Source organism: Chlorella variabilis (assembly GCF_000147415.1).
Source record: "Chlorella variabilis unplaced genomic scaffold CHLNCscaffold_25, whole genome shotgun sequence".
NCBI classification, from domain to species: domain Eukaryota; kingdom Viridiplantae; phylum Chlorophyta; class Trebouxiophyceae; order Chlorellales; family Chlorellaceae; genus Chlorella; species Chlorella variabilis.
The window spans coordinates 239,906-256,536 of NW_005435063.1; the positions used below are offsets into that span (position 1 = coordinate 239,906).

The 16,631-nt window shown below is 69.5% G+C and overlaps 4 protein-coding genes across 4 annotated transcripts in view; 2 read left to right on the forward strand and 2 right to left on the reverse strand.

Moving 5' to 3' along the window:
* Positions 1–497: 497 nt before the first annotated feature.
* On the forward strand, positions 498–2,757 carry CHLNCDRAFT_139512 (hypothetical protein; the record flags this gene model as incomplete). The annotated part of the gene is made up of 9 exons (XM_005843939.1): positions 498–533; positions 660–857; positions 1,008–1,105; positions 1,219–1,303; positions 1,497–1,595; positions 1,718–1,831; positions 2,052–2,135; positions 2,264–2,396; positions 2,585–2,757. 9 exons carry the CDS (start codon positions 498–500, stop codon positions 2,755–2,757), a joined length of 1,020 nt encoding a protein of 339 aa, XP_005844001.1.
* Positions 2,758–2,974: 217 nt separating this feature from the next.
* CHLNCDRAFT_37095 (hypothetical protein) lies at positions 2,975–4,739 on the reverse strand. Its single transcript, XM_005844033.1, has 6 exons — positions 4,392–4,739; positions 4,083–4,266; positions 3,823–3,951; positions 3,594–3,698; positions 3,371–3,469; positions 2,975–3,269 (listed from the first exon to the last, which is right to left on the reverse strand). The coding sequence occupies exons 1-6, from the start codon at positions 4,570–4,572 to the stop codon at positions 3,050–3,052; spliced, it is 918 nt and encodes a 305-aa protein (XP_005844095.1). The 5' UTR covers positions 4,573–4,739; the 3' UTR covers positions 2,975–3,049.
* Positions 4,740–5,127: 388 nt separating this feature from the next.
* Positions 5,128–5,853, forward strand: CHLNCDRAFT_27296 (hypothetical protein; the record flags this gene model as incomplete). The annotated part of the gene is made up of 3 exons (XM_005843940.1): positions 5,128–5,379; positions 5,499–5,522; positions 5,674–5,853. 3 exons carry the CDS (start codon positions 5,128–5,130, stop codon positions 5,851–5,853), a joined length of 456 nt encoding a protein of 151 aa, XP_005844002.1.
* Positions 5,854–5,975: 122 nt separating this feature from the next.
* CHLNCDRAFT_139515 (hypothetical protein) overlaps positions 5,976–16,631 on the reverse strand; it is a gene marked incomplete at both ends in the record, with an annotated part of 13,043 nt that continues 2,387 nt past the window's right edge. Inside the window, 22 exons of the mRNA XM_005844034.1 lie at positions 5,976–6,017; positions 6,173–6,250; positions 6,353–6,558; positions 6,681–6,792; positions 6,975–7,161; positions 7,309–7,409; positions 7,504–7,578; positions 7,716–7,930; positions 8,367–8,607; positions 9,727–10,625; positions 10,890–11,292; positions 11,475–11,762; positions 12,007–12,567; positions 12,690–12,723; positions 12,933–13,125; positions 13,311–13,420; positions 13,592–13,668; positions 13,801–13,821; positions 13,988–14,713; positions 14,901–15,153; positions 15,287–16,243; positions 16,447–16,559. Coding sequence (XP_005844096.1) covers positions 5,976–6,017; positions 6,173–6,250; positions 6,353–6,558; positions 6,681–6,792; positions 6,975–7,161; positions 7,309–7,409; positions 7,504–7,578; positions 7,716–7,930; positions 8,367–8,607; positions 9,727–10,625; positions 10,890–11,292; positions 11,475–11,762; positions 12,007–12,567; positions 12,690–12,723; positions 12,933–13,125; positions 13,311–13,420; positions 13,592–13,668; positions 13,801–13,821; positions 13,988–14,713; positions 14,901–15,153; positions 15,287–16,243; positions 16,447–16,559 — 5,892 coding nt within the window. The remainder of the gene's footprint in view (positions 6,018–6,172; positions 6,251–6,352; positions 6,559–6,680; positions 6,793–6,974; positions 7,162–7,308; positions 7,410–7,503; positions 7,579–7,715; positions 7,931–8,366; positions 8,608–9,726; positions 10,626–10,889; positions 11,293–11,474; positions 11,763–12,006; positions 12,568–12,689; positions 12,724–12,932; positions 13,126–13,310; positions 13,421–13,591; positions 13,669–13,800; positions 13,822–13,987; positions 14,714–14,900; positions 15,154–15,286; positions 16,244–16,446; positions 16,560–16,631) is intronic.

The following is a 16,631-nucleotide window of genomic DNA, read 5'->3' on the forward strand; positions in this document are numbered from 1 at the left end:
GCAGCTGCGCACCGGGTCGCATTGGAGCGCAGCTGCGCACCGGGTCGCATTGGAGCGCAAGCGCCTTGCGGTCCTGCCGCCGCCGTGCTGCGTGCATGTACCAGGTACCAGGTACCGGCAGGTCTCGCGCTGCCCAAACATGGCGGGCGCCAGGTTGAGGGTGCCCACCACGTTGTGCACATAGTGCTCTAGCCAGCGGCACCGCCCTTCGCTACCGCCCCGGGACCCATTCACTACTAGTGGGGGGTACTGCACTTGGCGCGTCGGGCAGATCAAATAATGGTCTAAAGCTAGACGTTAAAACCGGGAAGTTAAGCCTGTGGAGGCTCTTCCCCACCTTTACCTTTACCTTTCCCGCCGCCTGGAGCTGCGCGAGCTGGCGCCGCTCTCGCGCTGCCGCCAGCTGTGGTCGGGCCCCACTCGGCCCACCAATGGTCGGATCAGGCCCTTTGTCTCTGTGATTTCTGGGTATATTGCACAAGTTCGCGTGGCCAGACATGCGGGGGCAGCTTGCGAGAAGCATTGGCAAGACGGTGAGGTTCCGCGCTTGGCGCTGCTTGGATCCTCAATTATGAGTCCTGGCCGTGGATCGGATTGCCTGTCTGGCCCTGCTACCCTCGTTGGTGGAATCGATCGGCACTTGCTCTCCTTCCTTGCAGGTGCCAGGCCGCCTGGGCTGCTCTGCGCTGTCGAGCAGGCAGCAGGGTGCATCTGCGTGGCGCCAGCCGCGCACAGTGCCCTCGGCGGCGCGGGCGGAAAGCCAGCAGGCGGGCCCCGCCGCGGCAGAGAAGCAGGCAGAGAAGGAGGAGCCGCAGCGCGGACACCAGGCGCCCCAGAACAGCGCCGCCAACCTGGAGGTGAGCAGCCGGCTGTGGATTGGGGGGGTGGCAGAGGGGGATATGGCGCCCGCTCAGTGCTTCACGCTGCCGCCGCCGCTACTCCCCTCGGTTTCGATGCCCCTCAGCTGTTGGCCTGACAAGGGAGCGACATCCCGCGTGTTCCTCCAGGCCACCGACCCCGAGATCCTGGCCTACCGCGAGCACCAGCAGACGGCGGCGCGGATCAGCCTTGCGGAGGAGGCCAGGACGCTGGTGGCGCTGGGCAAGTGCGTGGGGGCCCGCCGTGCTGGCTGCGCCACCGCCACCGCCCCGGCCCCCCTGCGTCTTCACCCTTGCAGGCCTCACACGCGTGCCGGTGTGCGTGGCGTGCGTTGCACAGGTTTGGCGTGCTGTCCACCAATGCGCGTGGGGAGCTGGAGGGCTACCCCAGCGGGTCGGTGGTGGAGTTTGCGGCAGACTCGAAGGTGCGCCCCGCTGGCAAGCTGGCGAGGCTAGCAGTCCGGCCAAGCTTTGGGCAGCATGCATGGCAGGCGGAAAGGATTGCCCCATTGCTGCGACGCCTGGCTCCGCCCTAGTGAGGAGCAGGGTTTGCCAGCCAGCCCGAGCTCGCCTGCGCGCCTCTCCCTCGCGGGGCCCTCGTGCTCCGCCGCCCTGCAGGGCCGCCCCGTGTTTGCCTTCTCCACCATGAGCCCCCACACCGCCGACATCAAGAAGGACGGGCGCTGCTCATTCACCGTGATGGCAGAGCCGTTCAGGGTGCGTCGTCGCCCTTCCCCTGCCTGAAGAGCTCCTTCAGACGGTGGGCTGCACGCCTCATTGCCTGCTGCCGCCGGCCAGCGAGGGTGGCCGTCACAGCGCCTCAGCCGCTGCCCCTGCAGGGCATCGCCGACGGGCACGTCACGCTGATTGGCAAGGCGGCGCCCATCTCCAACGAGGAGGAGCGGGCTGCAGCCAAGGAGGTTTACATGTCGAAGCACCCCAGCAGCGTTTGGGTGGGTGGGGCTGGAACCCGTTTGTTGTCTGGGTTGGGGTGAGAGGGGGCAGGGGCAGTTTTCAGGCAGACCAATACCTGCCGATTGGGGACTAGTTGCTGAGGCTGGCTGGCTGCTCACTCGCTCCTTGGGACTGCCTCTTTGGGGCATCTGTTGCAAATGATGTGGTGGGGGACTCAGCATGCCTTTGGACCTTCTCTCCCCCCGTCTGTCTCTGCAGGTTGAGTTCGGAGATTTCGGCTTGTTCCGCATGAACGAAATCGTGTCGGCGCGCCTGGTTGCGGGCTTTGCGCCGTCGGGCAAGGTGCGCGGGCCTGGCGTTTGCGGTCCTGCCGCGAGCTGGCAGCTCCGTGGACAGTGGTGTGCCGCCCTAGCCTGCACCATTCACCCCACACTGACCCCGCCCGCTCGCCCCGCATGCACTGCAAGCAGATCACAGAGGAGGAGTATGGCGCCGCCCAGCCCGACCCCGTGGCTCCCTTCTCGGCGCCGGTGGCGGGGCACATGAACGCCGACCACGCCGAGGCCACGGTGGCGATGATGAAGCATTACGTGGGCATCACAGGTGAGAAGGGGGTCTCGGGACCAGGCATGCCTAGTGGCAGCTTTCTGGGGTGGGGAGTGCTGTGCGGTGTTGGATGGATGCTGCTTTTTTTCAGTCGGTCAGTGCTCCAAACCCCGGTACACTAAGCTAGTGTTGCAGTGCTGTGATCCCCACCTGCCTCTGTCGTGTGCTCTGTGCTGCCCCCGCAGTGAGCAAGGCCGCTATCATGTCCATCGATCGCCTGGGCATGACTGTCTCCTGCGAGCGCGGCCAGGACCAGTTCAAGGCGCGGCTGCCCTTCCCGCGCCCCGCCACCGACCGCAAGAGCATCAAGGAGCTGATTGTGGAGATGACGCGGGCGGCGGCGGCGGCGCAGAGCTGAGGGCCTGGCCTGGAGCCGTGTCCTCCCTTCCAGATTTCGTCTCATGTATTCATGCTTGCTGGCTTTCGGAGCCCCTTCAGCTTTCTTTCTTTCAGAGCCCCCACAGACCCTTCGCATCTGATGACTGGCTGTTCTAATATCGCATCTGATGAATGGCTGTTCTAATAAATCTACAACTCTGTGTCGACTGTGAGCGCTCCTGCCATTTCTGCCGGCTGCCCAGCGTTTTTACACCAGTCAGCATCATGGGCCCCACACCAGGTGCAACGGCCCCCGCGCTCTCACGTCGCTGCTAGCTGCCGCCAGTGGCCACCGGCACATCCGGCAGCTGCCCCCACTCGCTCCAGCTGCCGTCATAGATGGCGACCTTGGCGCCCGGCTGCACCTGCTGCACCGCCAGCGCCAGGATGCATGCAGTGGTCCCCGTGCCGCAGCAGCACACCAGCGGCTGCGACAGGTCCACCCCAGCCGACTTGAACGCCGCCGCAAGCTCCTCTGGCTGCTTCAAGGTGCTGGAGAAGCAGGGAGACGAGGGGACATCATGGCCAGCAGACAGAAGGTGGGCGGCAGAGCAGTGGCAGCCGTACCCACAGCAGCACAGCTCGATGCCCACCTGCCATCCCGCAGCACATTGGGCCACTGCAGGTTCTTGCTGCCAGGGATGTGGCCCATCTTGAGGCCCGGGCGCGGCTCCGGGGCCTCACCCCGCCACCTGCACGAGCGAGCAGCACGCGCAGCAGCGATGGGAAGGTCAGGACAAACAGATGCGGGACGGCAACAGCCCGATGGCATCATGACATAAGCTCTTTCCACAAAAGGCGGCAGCAGGCCCCCACCTGGGTTCCGGCCGCGCATCCACAACCTGCTCCTGCTGGCTGCTCACATTCTCCAGCACCTGCTGCCAGCTGCGCACTTGGCTGGCGTCGAGCCGCGCCTCGTACCTGCGCCGCAGCAGCACCGATCAGCACCGGGGCTGTGCGCAGCAAGCAGCAACAAGGCGCTGCCCATCTGCTGGCACAGCTGGCTTCAACCAACAGGTCCGCCCAAGCGGTGGTGCCTTCTCACTTGGTGGCAGCAGGAGGGTTGCGCAAGGCTTCCACGGGCGCACCCATGCGGGCGTTGTCCATTGGGGAGGTCTCCATGTCGCCGCCTGCCGCCTTCCAAGCAGGCAGGCCGCCATCCAGCACTGCCACCCTGCGCCAGCGGCAGGTGCGGGGGAGCCACGGCGGGCTGGACTCCAGGCCCCCTTGTTGCGCACTCGTCAGCCTCCTTGCACCACTCTTCCGTTCCCTGCCTTGCCACAGCACAGCCTCGCGGCCGCACACCTGGGGTGCCCAAAAACGTGCCAGGTCCACCAGGCGCGGGGGGAGGCAAAGATGCCGGTATTGTCGTACACGACCAACGCATCGTCACGGCTGACGCCCAGCGCATCGGCGGCGGCGGCGAACTGCCGCTCAGAGGGCAGCATGTGGGGCAGGGTGGAGGCCGGGTCGGCAATGCCGTCCATGTCTACGCGGCATGCAATCCAAGTGACAGAAGTGGGAGGCAGCAGCCCATGCCAGGCCCGGCAAAGGCGGCAGCGCAATCAGCAGGTAACACGTGCAGCAGCTCTGCAACCGGCCCAGCTGCCGCACCGAATAAGAGCGCCCCAGGGATGCGCTCCGCCTTGTGCTCCGCCACGGCATCCTTGCCGGCATTTGGGAGGTACCAGGTGGCGTCTAGGACCTTGACCTGGCCTAGGTTTTGCTTGAGCCACTCGGCGGAGACGAGCGTGGGGAACGCGTCCGCTTCGGTAGCGGCAGCGGCGGTGACCATGGAGGCGGGGCGACGTGGCACGAGGCTGCCGACAGCCTTGATGTGGGCCGTGGACCTGCAGCCGCCTGGGGCGGCGCTGGCTCGGGTCCTGCGAAAGAAGGGGCGAGGCAAGAGGCAAACACAGACTGGCAGGCACTGCACAGCCCGATAGTGAGCAGATACAGTTGCCATCATGGGGTTGGGTGATCGCGAGCATCGCGTCGTTGGGGAGGCCCCAATGGCCAGCCTGGCGGCCAGTCAGCAGAAGTGCTCGTTCCGGGCCATCGGCTCAACTGCCAGCATTGCACCAGTGTCGACGCACGTCTGTGGATCGGGAAGTGGCGAGAAGCTCTCAACATGCTGGCCATCTCTGGTGCGGTGCTCCAGCCTTGGCTTCCTGAGCACTTGCAGGCCGTCCAGCAACGCTCATTGAGTGTTCTGTGCTGCCGGCTTGCAGCCAAGCCCTTCCATCTGGCAGGAGCCGCCCGCTGCCACCACCGCTCCCGCTCCGCCGCCCCCATCACCACCTGCGCGCACCGCGGCCACCAGCAGCAGGCGAGCCACAGCGCGGCCCCAATGGAGCGCCGGGCAGTGCTGCTGGGAGCGGCAGCTGCCATCGCAGGCGCTGCGCTGCCCCAGGCGGGTGCGCTGGCGGCAGAGTGCGAGTACCAGACGGCGGCATCGGGCCTGCAGTGGTGCGACGTCGTGGAGGGGACGGGGGAGGCGCCGGTGGCAGGGGCGCGCATCAGGGCCCACTACACCGGCAGGCTGCCCAGCGGCGTCGTGTTCGACTCCAGCTACGAGCGCGGGCGGCCGCTCGTCTTCCAGGTGAGGCTGCCGGCTGGGCAGCCGCGGGGCAGCAGCCTGCCCGCGGCGCCACTTGCGTCTCCACCCAGCAATCTGATCCAGTCCCTGCCCGCCTGCAATCGCCCCGCCATGAGCTGCAGGTCGGCGTGGGCCAAGTCATCAAGGTAGGGGGGGCAGCGCTTCAAGGCTGGCCGGCATGCTGTGGCCTTGGCCTTGCCACTGCACGGCCGTTTGTTCCTGCTGCCTGGCCCATGACGGTCCTGCCTATGGTCCTGCCTATGGTCCTGCCTATGGTCCTGCCTATGGTCCCCGCAGGGCTGGGACCAGGGCATCCTGGGCGCGGAGGGCATCCCGCCCATGAAGGCCGGCGGCAAGCGGCAGCTGATCATCCCAAGCGAGCTGGCATACGGCGAGCGCGGCGCAGGCGGGGTCATACCCCCGCGTGCCGTGCTGCTGTTCAATGTGGAGTACCTGGGCAAGCAGGGCCAGCGGTAGCCAGCGATTACATGCGCGGGGCGCGGCTCCAAGTAAATTGTTCTGTTCTTCTGGGCAGTCTGAGGGATTGGATTCTTCTGGTAATTCTGTGGGCGATTCTACAACCAGCTAGAGGCGCAGCGTCAGTGCACCTTGTGTGTCACCATCACCGCCGCCAGCATGACCTGCTCGCAGGCAGGCAGGCAGGCAGGCAGGCAGGCAGGGCTCGGTTGGGCCTCCATGATGATGATGCAGCTGCCGACAGATGCTGCAGGTGTCGGAGTGGGTGCAGCACAATCGGCATGCAATCTGACCCGCACAGGCGCTGGGCGCTGCCCACCTTGTGCCCCTCCTGTGGTGTCTCTCCCCGCTCATCACTGACGGTCACTCGGATGCGGCAGCGGGCATGCTGTGACACCTGCGCACGAGCAGCTTGCCGTGGGTCAAGCCGCCGCAGCCGGCGGCGGCATCCCGCAGCTGGCTGCCGCACACGGCATGCTCAGCAGGCAGCCGGGCGCACCTTGAAGGAGTGGACCTTGAAGACAGAGACGTGGCTGGCGGTGGTGCCATCCAGGGTGTTGGGGTCGCAGGCGCACCCCGACACACACTCCACAGCGGCGGTGCCCATGCCACTGTAGCTGCGCAGGTGGGACAGCAGCAGCGACGTGCGGCGGGCCTTGGTGCCCGGCTTGGGCCGCGTGTCCACCTCTATCTCAGCCCAAGACCCTGCAAGTTTTGCAGCGACAGCATCGGTCGGTGGGAGGAGGCGGCGCTGGGTGACAGGCGCTGACCCCTGGCAGCAGGTGCCAGCTGCTGCTGTCCTTCCCACCGAAACCAGCACCACCCACCTGGCTCACTGCCGGTCCACCCCCACTTCTGCTCCACCCAGGAGTGAAGCAGCGGCTTCTCTGGGCGGTACTCAAAGCCCCGCTGGCGTGCCACCATGGTCTTGAAGGCCTCCTGCCGCGCAGGAGCAGCCAGGGTGGCAGGAATGAGCAGGGCATGCCAGCTGAGTTGGGGCCACAAAGGGGCGCGCCTCTCTGCATTGAATCTGCTCTGCTAGGTGCTGCTGCCCTCCCAGCCTGCCCCTGCTGCCTGACACCGGCAGGCGCAGGCGCTGGGGAATGTCAAGGCCGCCTCACCAGCTGTGCGCAGAGCGAGGCCTGGTTCTCCTCGAAGTTTGGGATCATGGGCGGCGGCAGCCCCTCCAGCCGTGGGTCTCTCCGGGCTGCTGGCGCCGCCCCGACTGCTACCTCGCCCACTGCTCGCCTCAGCAGCCCGCTGAGCAGCTCCGCCAACACTTGGTGGCCGTTGGGGCCGGGGTGGATGCTGTAGCAGGTGGGGCAACCACAGCAGGCACAGCATCCATGGGATAGCATATGGGCGTGCACATGCGCAAAACCAGAGCACACCGCTGGAGCGCGGCAGCAATGCAGGTGATTGCCCAGCAGCGCGTCCCTTGGCCGACCGCCTCACGTGTCAATGTACAGATAGTCGGCTCGGGAGGCGGCGGCGGCGGTGGGTATGGGCTCCCCGGTGCTGGCGTCCCGGTTGCCCTCCAATATCAACTTGTCAACCTACAGAACATGGCCGACAAGCTCGTGTTGTAGACAGGGGCCAGCTGCCACTGGGCGGGACAGTAATGGAACATGTTCAGCGGGGGCGCCACACCTTGAACCCCTCAATGCCCGCCGCCATCAGCCGCCATGCCGCCGACCGTAGCGACAGGGACGGCAGGTCGTAAAACTGCATGTCGAGTGGCAGGCGCATGTTTAACCGACACTTGTGCGGCCATGAGCACCGCCCGCTCGCAAATGCTGGTGTGCTGGGCAGGCGGCGGGCGAGCAAGCTGCGGCGAAGCGGCTGCTTGCATCGGGACGTACATAGGAGAAGGTGTTGAGCTGCCCCTCGGGCTCTCTGTAGAACAGGCCGCTGCTCAGGCCATCACCCGCCGCCTTCCACCACGGGTAGTGATGGAGCAGGACCACGGCGGGCCGGCTGGGCAGCGACAGCAGCTGACGCAGCAGCGCCTCGTATGAGTGCCGCCCCGAGGAGGTAAAGGAGGTGGTGGGGTCGTTGACCGAGAACTCCACCGAAACTGCAAGGGAGGGGAGAGGGCAGGGGCAGCGGCAAGACCCAAGGTTCTCTCAGACTCTCAGACTGGAACTGCACAGGGCTGCTGGCAACAGAGGCTGGCACGTCAAGCGCAGGGCAAGCATCACGCATCATGTCCCACCTAAATCAGCGTCCTGCACAGCAAGGCAGACGGCAGCTGCGTGAGGCATGCAAAGGGCGCAGCGGCAGCGTGATCCAGTCCCGAACAAGCGCCAATAGATCAGCGCAGCGGCCGCCCAGGCAGGCCACCCACCGCTGCAACCATGCTATTGAGGCATGGCGTGGTGACCTGGCTGGTGGACCCTGGCATGCCCTGGTTGCTGAGCACATGCTCCCTGCAAGAGGTCAGTGCAGCATGCTCGTGAGCCCACCATGCCGGCCCCAGTGATACAGGCAGCGGCAGGGCCAGACTCGCGCACCACGGGCGCCCGCTCGCCTGTGGGGGAAGCTGGCATTGATGAACTGAAAAAACAGCGAGGGGTAGCTCAGCCTGGGGTCGTCCACGCCGTGCCCAAAGGTGACTGAGCCGCCCAGGGTGTACACCTTGACAGGCTGCCCCGCAAGCAGCTTCTGCGCCACTCGCCGCAGCCTGCTGCCGCCGCCATAGTGGGCAATCCCCTGCTGCACCTCCTCGTCCGACAGCAGCCGCTTCCAGGGGAACTGCAGGCAGGCCAGAGTCCAAGAGGTGGTCAGCCTCGGTGAGCATCGCAACATAGGAGCGGCACTCAGAGAGGACACATGTACGCCTGTACAGGGGCACACCTTGGGGAGCGGGGCAGGGCGGGGCACTCGTGGGTGCAGGCCCTGCCAAGGACGCCATTGCCCGCCCCCTGCAGTAGGCAGGCGAGCCACAAGAGCAGCAGCTTAGAGGCAGGGCTCAGTTGGCTTGTGGCTCGTGTGTTATGTGCGCGGCACAGTGGACTGGGCCCGGCTGGCGGCAGCTGCTGGCGGCTGGCGGTCGGGCAGTTGGGGGCGCCGCGGGCGTCCAGGCAGGGCCGCGACTCACCATATGATCGCTGCATGAGAATGAGCGCGGTCAACAGCGCACTTGCGCCAATTCCCCAGCCCAACCATGCCATCCGACAGCTTTCCGCTCTCCTCGCCGGGCTGGCATCAAGGAGTGATACGTGCTCTACCATCGGGCAAAGCTGCACCCTCTTGATCTGGTGCTGGCGAGCAACCGGGCCTTGTCACGCTCGCGAAACAAGCGTTTGAAAGCAGGACCTGTGGAGGGCCCCAAGCATGAAAAGAAGGCATGCATCACATGCCATGCCGCTGCGGCGTGGCTGGGGGGCACCAATGTGAGAGGGGGGAGCATGACGTAGTACAGCCGCCGTACTGCGCAACACCGAGCACCGGTGGACGCACCCCACCCGTTCGCTGCATTAGTTCTTTGTTGCAGTCCTCCTGCGGCAGGCAAGTAGTGCCTTGACAGGCTTGAAACTGCTTGACGGGCCAGCCAGCCTTGGCCATCGACCGTGCCCGCCGCTTTGCCCGCCCGCCCGAAGCAGGTGCCGCTCTCGCAATTGGTTGCTTCACACAATCAGCAAGCAATTAAAATAAAAGCTACTCAAACATGTAATTGCTGAGGAAATTGGCGGCAACCACTGCCAAGGACAGGTGCGTATTGCGGTGTCGGCAGGGGCTTGGTGCAGCCCCCTGCCAGCTTGCTTCACTGCAGGGAGAACAAGCGCAGGTGTGTTTGCGGGCTTGGGAGGTTGCGGGTTGGGAGGTCGCTCAGTACTGGTATCTGTTGTTGGGACGCGGCAGGGGCGGCACCCTGCCCTGGTGCGAGGGCAGGCTGGGCGGCGGGAAGAAGGCGTGCGGCGAGCCGCCCTGCTGCTGCTGCTGCTGCTGCTGGTGCGCCGCCTGCGCCTGCGCCACGCCGCCATACCCGAGTGGCATGGCGGGCATGCCGGCGCCGCCGTATGCCGCCGCCAGCTGCATCTGCTGCATCTGCATCGCCTGCTGCATCATGGCCTGCTGCTGCGCAGCCAGCACGGCATTGGCGGCGGCATAGTCTGGAGCCACGCCGTAGCCGCCGGCGCCGGCGCCATAGGCGGCCTGGCCCATCAAGGCCTGCTGCTGCTGCTGCTGCTGCTGCTGCTGCTGCATGCCCAGGTGCATGGCATAACCAGGGGCCTGCATGCCAAACCCGCCCCCACCGCCCGGCATGCCCAGCTGGTGGCCATAGCCCAGCCCCGCAGCCGCCGCCGCCTGCAGCTCCTGGTGCGCCTGCTGCTGGTCGTGGGCAAAGCGGGAGAGGCGGGGGCCTGCGGAGCCGGGGCGCCCGCCCTGCCGGCCATACCCGCCGCCACCCCCGCCTGCGGATGGCTGGAAGGATGGAGAGCTGGGCTGGGACCTGCTGGAGCCTGCGCCGTGGCTGGGCTGGCGGGGGTAACGCTGCGAGGTCGCCCCGGCGTGCGCCGCGCCGCCGCCGCCGCCCCCGCCGCCGCTGCTGCCGCCCCAGCCCGCAGAGGCGGCGGCCGGGCCGGCGCCGCCGCCGCTGCCGTGGGCCCAGGCAGCCTGCTCCCGCGGCTGGCTGGCCGGCGGCAGGCTGGCGGCCAGGTGGGTGGAGCTGCCAAACGCCTCGAGCTCGCCGCCGACCTCCAGGTATTCAGCGATGGGCGGCAGCTGGTCCGCCTCCTCCTCCGCCTCATCCAGATGCTGCATCTCCTCTGCGCCACGGCCAGCGCGGGACGGGGGGTGCGGGTGGTGGGACCCTTGGGGATAGCGGCAACGCGTGGCCACGCCTCGGGTCGGCAGCCCGTGCCGGCGGGCCAACGGCCGCCTCCAGAAGACCGCCGCCCCGTCTTCACATGCACAGGTACGCCCCCCCACCCCAACACACACACACACACCTCTGCCACGCCACACACACGCAAACACACACATGCGCGCGCACATATGCCCCACCCCCAGCCACCTGCCCACCCACCCACCCAGGAATGCGCGCAGGTCCATGCTGGAGGGCAGCAGCACGTCGCCGATGCGCACGCAGGGGAAGCCGTCGTACACGTCGCCGCTGGGCAGGCGCTGCAGGGAGCCCGCGGACAGCAGGGCGCCGCCGCTGAGGCGCAGCCCGTCGGCTCCCAGCGTGATGCCGCTGGTGGAGCGCTGCAGGGCGGGGGGGGCCTGCGGCGGCGGGGCCGCGGGCGCGCCGCCGCCCGGCGCCGCCGCCGCAGTGCTGGCAAAGGGGCCGCCCACGGCGGAGACGTTGGGCGGCAGCGGCGGCAGCTGGCCCGCCGCGGCGGCGGCGGCGGCGGCCATGGCGGCGGCGGTCGCCGCCTCCTGCGCCGCCTGCCGCTCCACGTTCTTCTGGTGCCGCCGGCCCTTGTAGTGGTCCTGCAGGTGGGGGGTGGAAGGGGGGCTTGGGGTGCAGATCAAGGCTGGCTAGGCTGCCGTCTCCAGGCATCCAGCGTGACGCGGGCAGCCAGCAGCCCACGCAGCAGCCCCCCTGCAGCCAGCCGGCCAGCTGTGCGGCGCACCAGCCCCTGCCCCGCAACCCCCCAAGCCAGCCCTCGCACCTCCAGGTTTACTGCGCTGGTGGCCATGATGCCGCACACAGAGCAGATGAGCGACTCAGGGGGCGGCTCCGCCGCCGCCGCCGCCATGGCCGCAGCGGCGATGCCCACCCCGCCGGGCCCCCAGTCGGCGCTGCTGTGGCGGGAGTGGCGGCCGCGCGCGGCGCGGGCGGGGCTGGTGCTGCGGCTGCCGCCCAGGGGGCTGCCGCAGCTGGCAGGGGTGCCGGGCTGCGAGGCGGAGCCCGGATCCAGGCCTTGCGCCCGCAGCTGGCGCCGCGTGTGCTTGATGCCCTGCACCGCGGCACGCGCATGCACACGCCGCTCGGCACAGCAGCGCGGCAGGCGCGGCAGGCGCGGCAGCGGCCCGGGGCGCACCAGGCAAGCCGCCTTGCAACGCCGCTGCCGCAGCCGCCGCAGGGGCGTGCAGGCAGCAGCGCGGGCCGGCCACGGGCATCCCACCACGCCGGTTCCTTTCCTTGCCGCCAGTAGGCAGTACCGCGCGGCAAGGCGGTACCGCGCGGCAGGCGCCGCCCACCTGTAAGTGGTAGTCGTAGTGGCGCCGTGAGGGGGTCACCACACCGCACAGGTCGCACCGATAGATGCGCTGGTTGCCCGCCGCGTCCAGCAGCATGCCCTGCAGCACCGCCGCCTGCAGCTCCCCGGCCGCCCACCCGTCGCCGCCGGCGCCGCCGCCAGGCAGCGTTGCGGGGCCTGCCAGGAGCGAGGGGGAGGCGTAGCCGCTTGGGGTGCCCAGGCCGGGAGAGGGCCCGCCGGCCTCCATGCCCGCCGCCAGGGCGGCAGCCAGCGGCGAGTGGCTCTCGTGCTCGGCGGCGCCGCCGCCGGCGCCAAAGCCCCAGCCGGCGCCGCCGGCGCCCGCTGCCGCGGCGGCGGCGGCGGCGGCGGCCGCGGTCAGCAGCTGGTGCTGCTGCTGCTGCAGGCTGGCACCGGGCTCCTGCCAGGCGCCGGCGCCGGGCGGCGTCGCGGCGCCCGCCAGCATGGCGCCACGCTGGCGGTGCAGCTGCACCATGCGCGTGTGCCGCTTGCCCAGCATGTGCATGCGCAGCTGCTCCTCGCTGGTTGCGTACAAGCCGCAGAGCTGCGTGGGGGAGGAGAGCGTGGGCATTGGGGGTGAGGGGTTGGGGGTTCGATTCCCGCAGCGAAAAAAGGGAACAGGGGCGATGCTGCCTGTGGCGATCCCTCAGCGCTGCGCCCACTCACTCCACAAAAGTAAGGCGTCACCAGCGGCTGGATCCTGCGGGAGCGGCAGCGGAGGAGACAGCAGCATTTCAATGCCTCTGGTGACGGAGCAAGCGGGTCGATTATATGGCACGCAGCGGCACGCTGCCGCCGCAACTGGCTGCCTGGCAGGACCACAGGTGCGACTCCCTGCGCGGCTGCCGCCACGTCGTCCCCACAAGCACGCAGCCCGCCACCCGCGCGCGGCAGGCGGGGGCCGCTCACTTGGGGGATCCCGGGTGGTTGGGGCCGCCGGGCGAGTCGAGGCCTGCCACTCGGCGCTGGTGCTTGCGGCCGCGCGTGTGCGCTTCCAGCAGGCGCAGGCTGGTGCAGTACACGCCGCACACGTCGCAGCGGTACGCCGTCGGCTCCGGGCTGTACACCTGCCGGTCCGCAAAGCTGGGGCTGCCGTACTCGCCTGCGCTCCGGGCAGCAGCACAACAGCAGCCAGCGGGAAGCAGATTGCGTCGGCAAGCTCACCGGGCGAGGCGGGGCCGCCTGTGCTGCGCCGCCGGCCAACGGAGGGCAGCGCACCGGCTGGCAGGCACCGATGAGCAGCGCTCGGTGCAGGCAGCGCCCCACACCCCGGCATCATGGCCCCACCTGCCTCCTCCTCTTCCAGATCCAGGCCCGGGTGCCCCACAGCCAGCGGCGGCGCCCTGCCACCGGGGAGGGCATCCTCCAGCAGCAGCCCCTGCAGCATGGCGCTGACCCTGCAGGGGGGCGGGGCGGCACGGCAGCGGTGGCAGCTCAGCAGCACTTCTCCACGAGTCAGTGCTTTATCGCTGCAGCAGCCTTCGGCCACAACGCCTGCCAGGGCGGCGAGTGAAGTGCAAACCGAGGCGTGGAGAGCCACGCGGCCGGCCCTCCAGCCAGCGACTCACTCCTGCCCCTGCTGCAGCAGCTCCGCCTGCTTGATGCGGCGCTGGTGGCGGAAGCCGCGCATGTGCGCGTCAAATGCCTGCAGAGCACGGCCCAAGGGGCGCAGCGGGGCGGGGCTGGGACGGGGTGGGGGAGCAGGGCAGGGAGGCGGCGCAGCGCTGTTGCTGTGTATGTAAACAGCACAGTGGGGGCCAGCCTGCGGGCGGCCCACCTTATGCCCGGTGGCCGCCACCTGCAGGCAGGGGCAGCGGGGGTGGGCTGCCTCAGTGCTGGCTGTGCTTGGTTGCTGATCAGGCTGACGTCAGCAGCACAACGTGCCGGTGCTGCACCCTCGCAATGCGCCAGCACGCACAAGGCTGCGTCATGCCATGCCATGCCATGCGCTGTCCCAGACTCACGTTGCACAGAGGGCAGAAAAAGTTCATGACATGCGGCGGCGTGGCGGCACCACCGCCGCCGCCGCCTGACGGCGCCTGCGGCCAGCTGCCAGCCAGCGCTGCTGCTGCCGCTGCCATCGCTGCCGCGCCCTCGGCTGCTTGCGACGAGCCGGCCGCCGCGTCGGCGCCCGCTCCCGCCGCCTGCTGCTGCGGAGGCGGCCCCAGCCCGGCGCCGGCACCGGCTGCCGGCTGGCCCTGCAGGCTGCGCGGCAGCAGGTGCTGTGCCAGGAGGAGGCGGGAGGGCCAGTAGCGGACGATGATGCCCAGGCGGTGGAGCGCCGCCAGGGCCGCCAGCGCCGCCGCATTGGAGGCCTGCTGCTCCGAGGGCAGCGGTGGGCCCACAAACACATCCAGCGGCATGCTGGCGCCCGCCATGTGGAAGCGCTCCGGAGGGAAGTAGGCCGACGGCAGCGTCACGCTCGACTGGAACAGTACCAGGGGTGGCCCCGCCGCCGCCTCGCCCTCGCCCGCCTCGTCGCCGCCGCGGCCGCGGCCGCCGCGCTCGGGCTTAGCTGGGCTGGCCGTCATGGTTGCCAGGGCGGGGGCGGTACCGCACAGGCCCAGGCACAGCATATCCAGTACCAGGCGGGCCTGCGGCTCCAGTACCGTCGCCGTGTTGCGGTGCGCCAGCATCGTCAGCTTCTCCTCGGCCGCCGCGTCGCCCAGCAGCACCAGCTGCATCGCCGCCTGCAGCGCCGCACAATAAGGGGGGCAGCCGCCGATGAGCTCGGCTGGGAAGGCGTGCGGGGGCTGGGGGCAGGCAGCTCCACCAGCCGCCCGCCAACCGCCAGACCAGCACAGCAAGCAGATTAGGGCGCGGAGGGGTCTGCTCACTGACCCCCGCACCCGCAACCTGCAGCGGCTCCGCACCCACCTTGAGAGAGTGGTCCACCCGCCGCACCTCGCCGAGCGCCAGCACCTGGCTGGCGCTGGCGAGCACATGGCACTCCAGGCGGCCGTGGCCGGGGGTGGAGGCGGCGCCATCGCTCGCGGAACCCGCATCGCTCGTGCGGCCCTCGCCCACAGCCGCCGCCTCTGCCGCGGCGGCCGACAGCCTGTGGCAGGCAGCCAGGGCTGCCGACTCGAGCTCCTGGCTGGAGGCGTGCAGCACGGCGCCGGCGCTGTACCTGCGAGCAAAAAGAAGCGGGGCGAGGGCGGCGGCGCGTCGCAGAGGGTTGGCAAGGCGGAGGGCGCACGGTGAGGGCAGCACAGTGCACGGCACAGCGGCCAGGTGTGCCGTGCAGCGGGTGCCCAGCTCACCACACGAGGGCGTGGTATGCGCCGATCCGCTGCTGCAGCTCAGCCAGATCAGATGCCGGCAGCAGGTGCACCTCCATGCTGCCCATCCCAGGCGCTGGCGCCGCTTCGGCAGGCGCAGCAGGCTCAGCTGCCGCCGCAGCACCCGCGCCAGCCTGCTCCGCGCCTGCTGTTGCTGGTGGTGGTGGTGGCGGCAAGCCCTCGACGGCGGCTTCAGCCGCTGCTGCCCCCGCCGCCGCCTCGCCTTCGCTGCTCTGCAGCCGACTCGCCGCCGCGTCCAGCCACCCTGCCGCCGTCACCGCCGAAGCCAGGTCGTCGCTGCCATCCGACTCGAGTGCCGCACCCAGCCCTACGCCGCTGCCGCTGCCAGCCGGCGCAGGCGCGGTGTCAACAAAGGCCCCGCTCCCCTCCTGCTCCCCCTGGGCCGCATCCCGCAGCAGGCACACCCTCATGCCAGCCAGCTCCTGGCAGCCTGCCAGCAGCCGGCCCAGCGCATCCACCGAGCCGTGGCTGGCAGCCACCACCGCCACGCGCTGCTGCCGGCCGCTGAGTTGGCGGTCCTCCCGCAGCTCCTGCAGGAGCTCCACCAGCGCCGCCGAGCGGGCGCAGCCAGCGGCGGCAGCCACCTCGGGCCCCACACCCTCGCCGCCGCCGCCGCCGCCTGCCGCGGGCTGCGGGCTGCCGGCGGTCGCCTGGCCCGCCTGCTGCTCCACCGCGGCCTCGCCCGCCCCCTGCTGAGGCTGCCGCTGCGCCGTGCTGGGCTGCTGCCCGCGCTGCTGGGCCCAGCGCAGCAGAGGCGAGGCTGCTGCCACCTCCAGTATGCGCGCCTTGAGCGGCGGCACGGGGCCGCCGCCAAAGGGGCCCCGTGCCGCCAGCCCCTCTCCCAGAAACGCCGCCAGCGAGCGCAGTGCGGCAGGCAGGCGCGCCAGGCAGGCGCCGGGACCCTCCTCCAGCAGCAGCCTGCAGGGTGGACGGCGGCAGCAGGTGCGGCGGCAGCGCCGGCAGCGTCAGAGCGGGGATTCAAGGGGCGAGGCCGCAGCTCCCCAGCCGAGCAGCGCACAGCACACAAACAAACCCTCCCCCACCCTTGCAACACGCATCCAGCACAGCCCCGACCCGAAGCGCGCGCACACACACACACGCACACACACACACGCACGCACCTGAGCGCCCCCACGCAGTCTCCCACATGCATCATGAGCGCCAGCGCATCCGCCTCCCGCATATGCTCCCCCCGGCTGGGCAGCGCGTTGCTGTGCCACAGGCTGTGCAGCACCTGCGGGCGGCGGCACCACCAGGGGCAGGGCGCAGCAGGCGGCGCGTCGCTGGGGGGGGGGGGGGGGGGGGA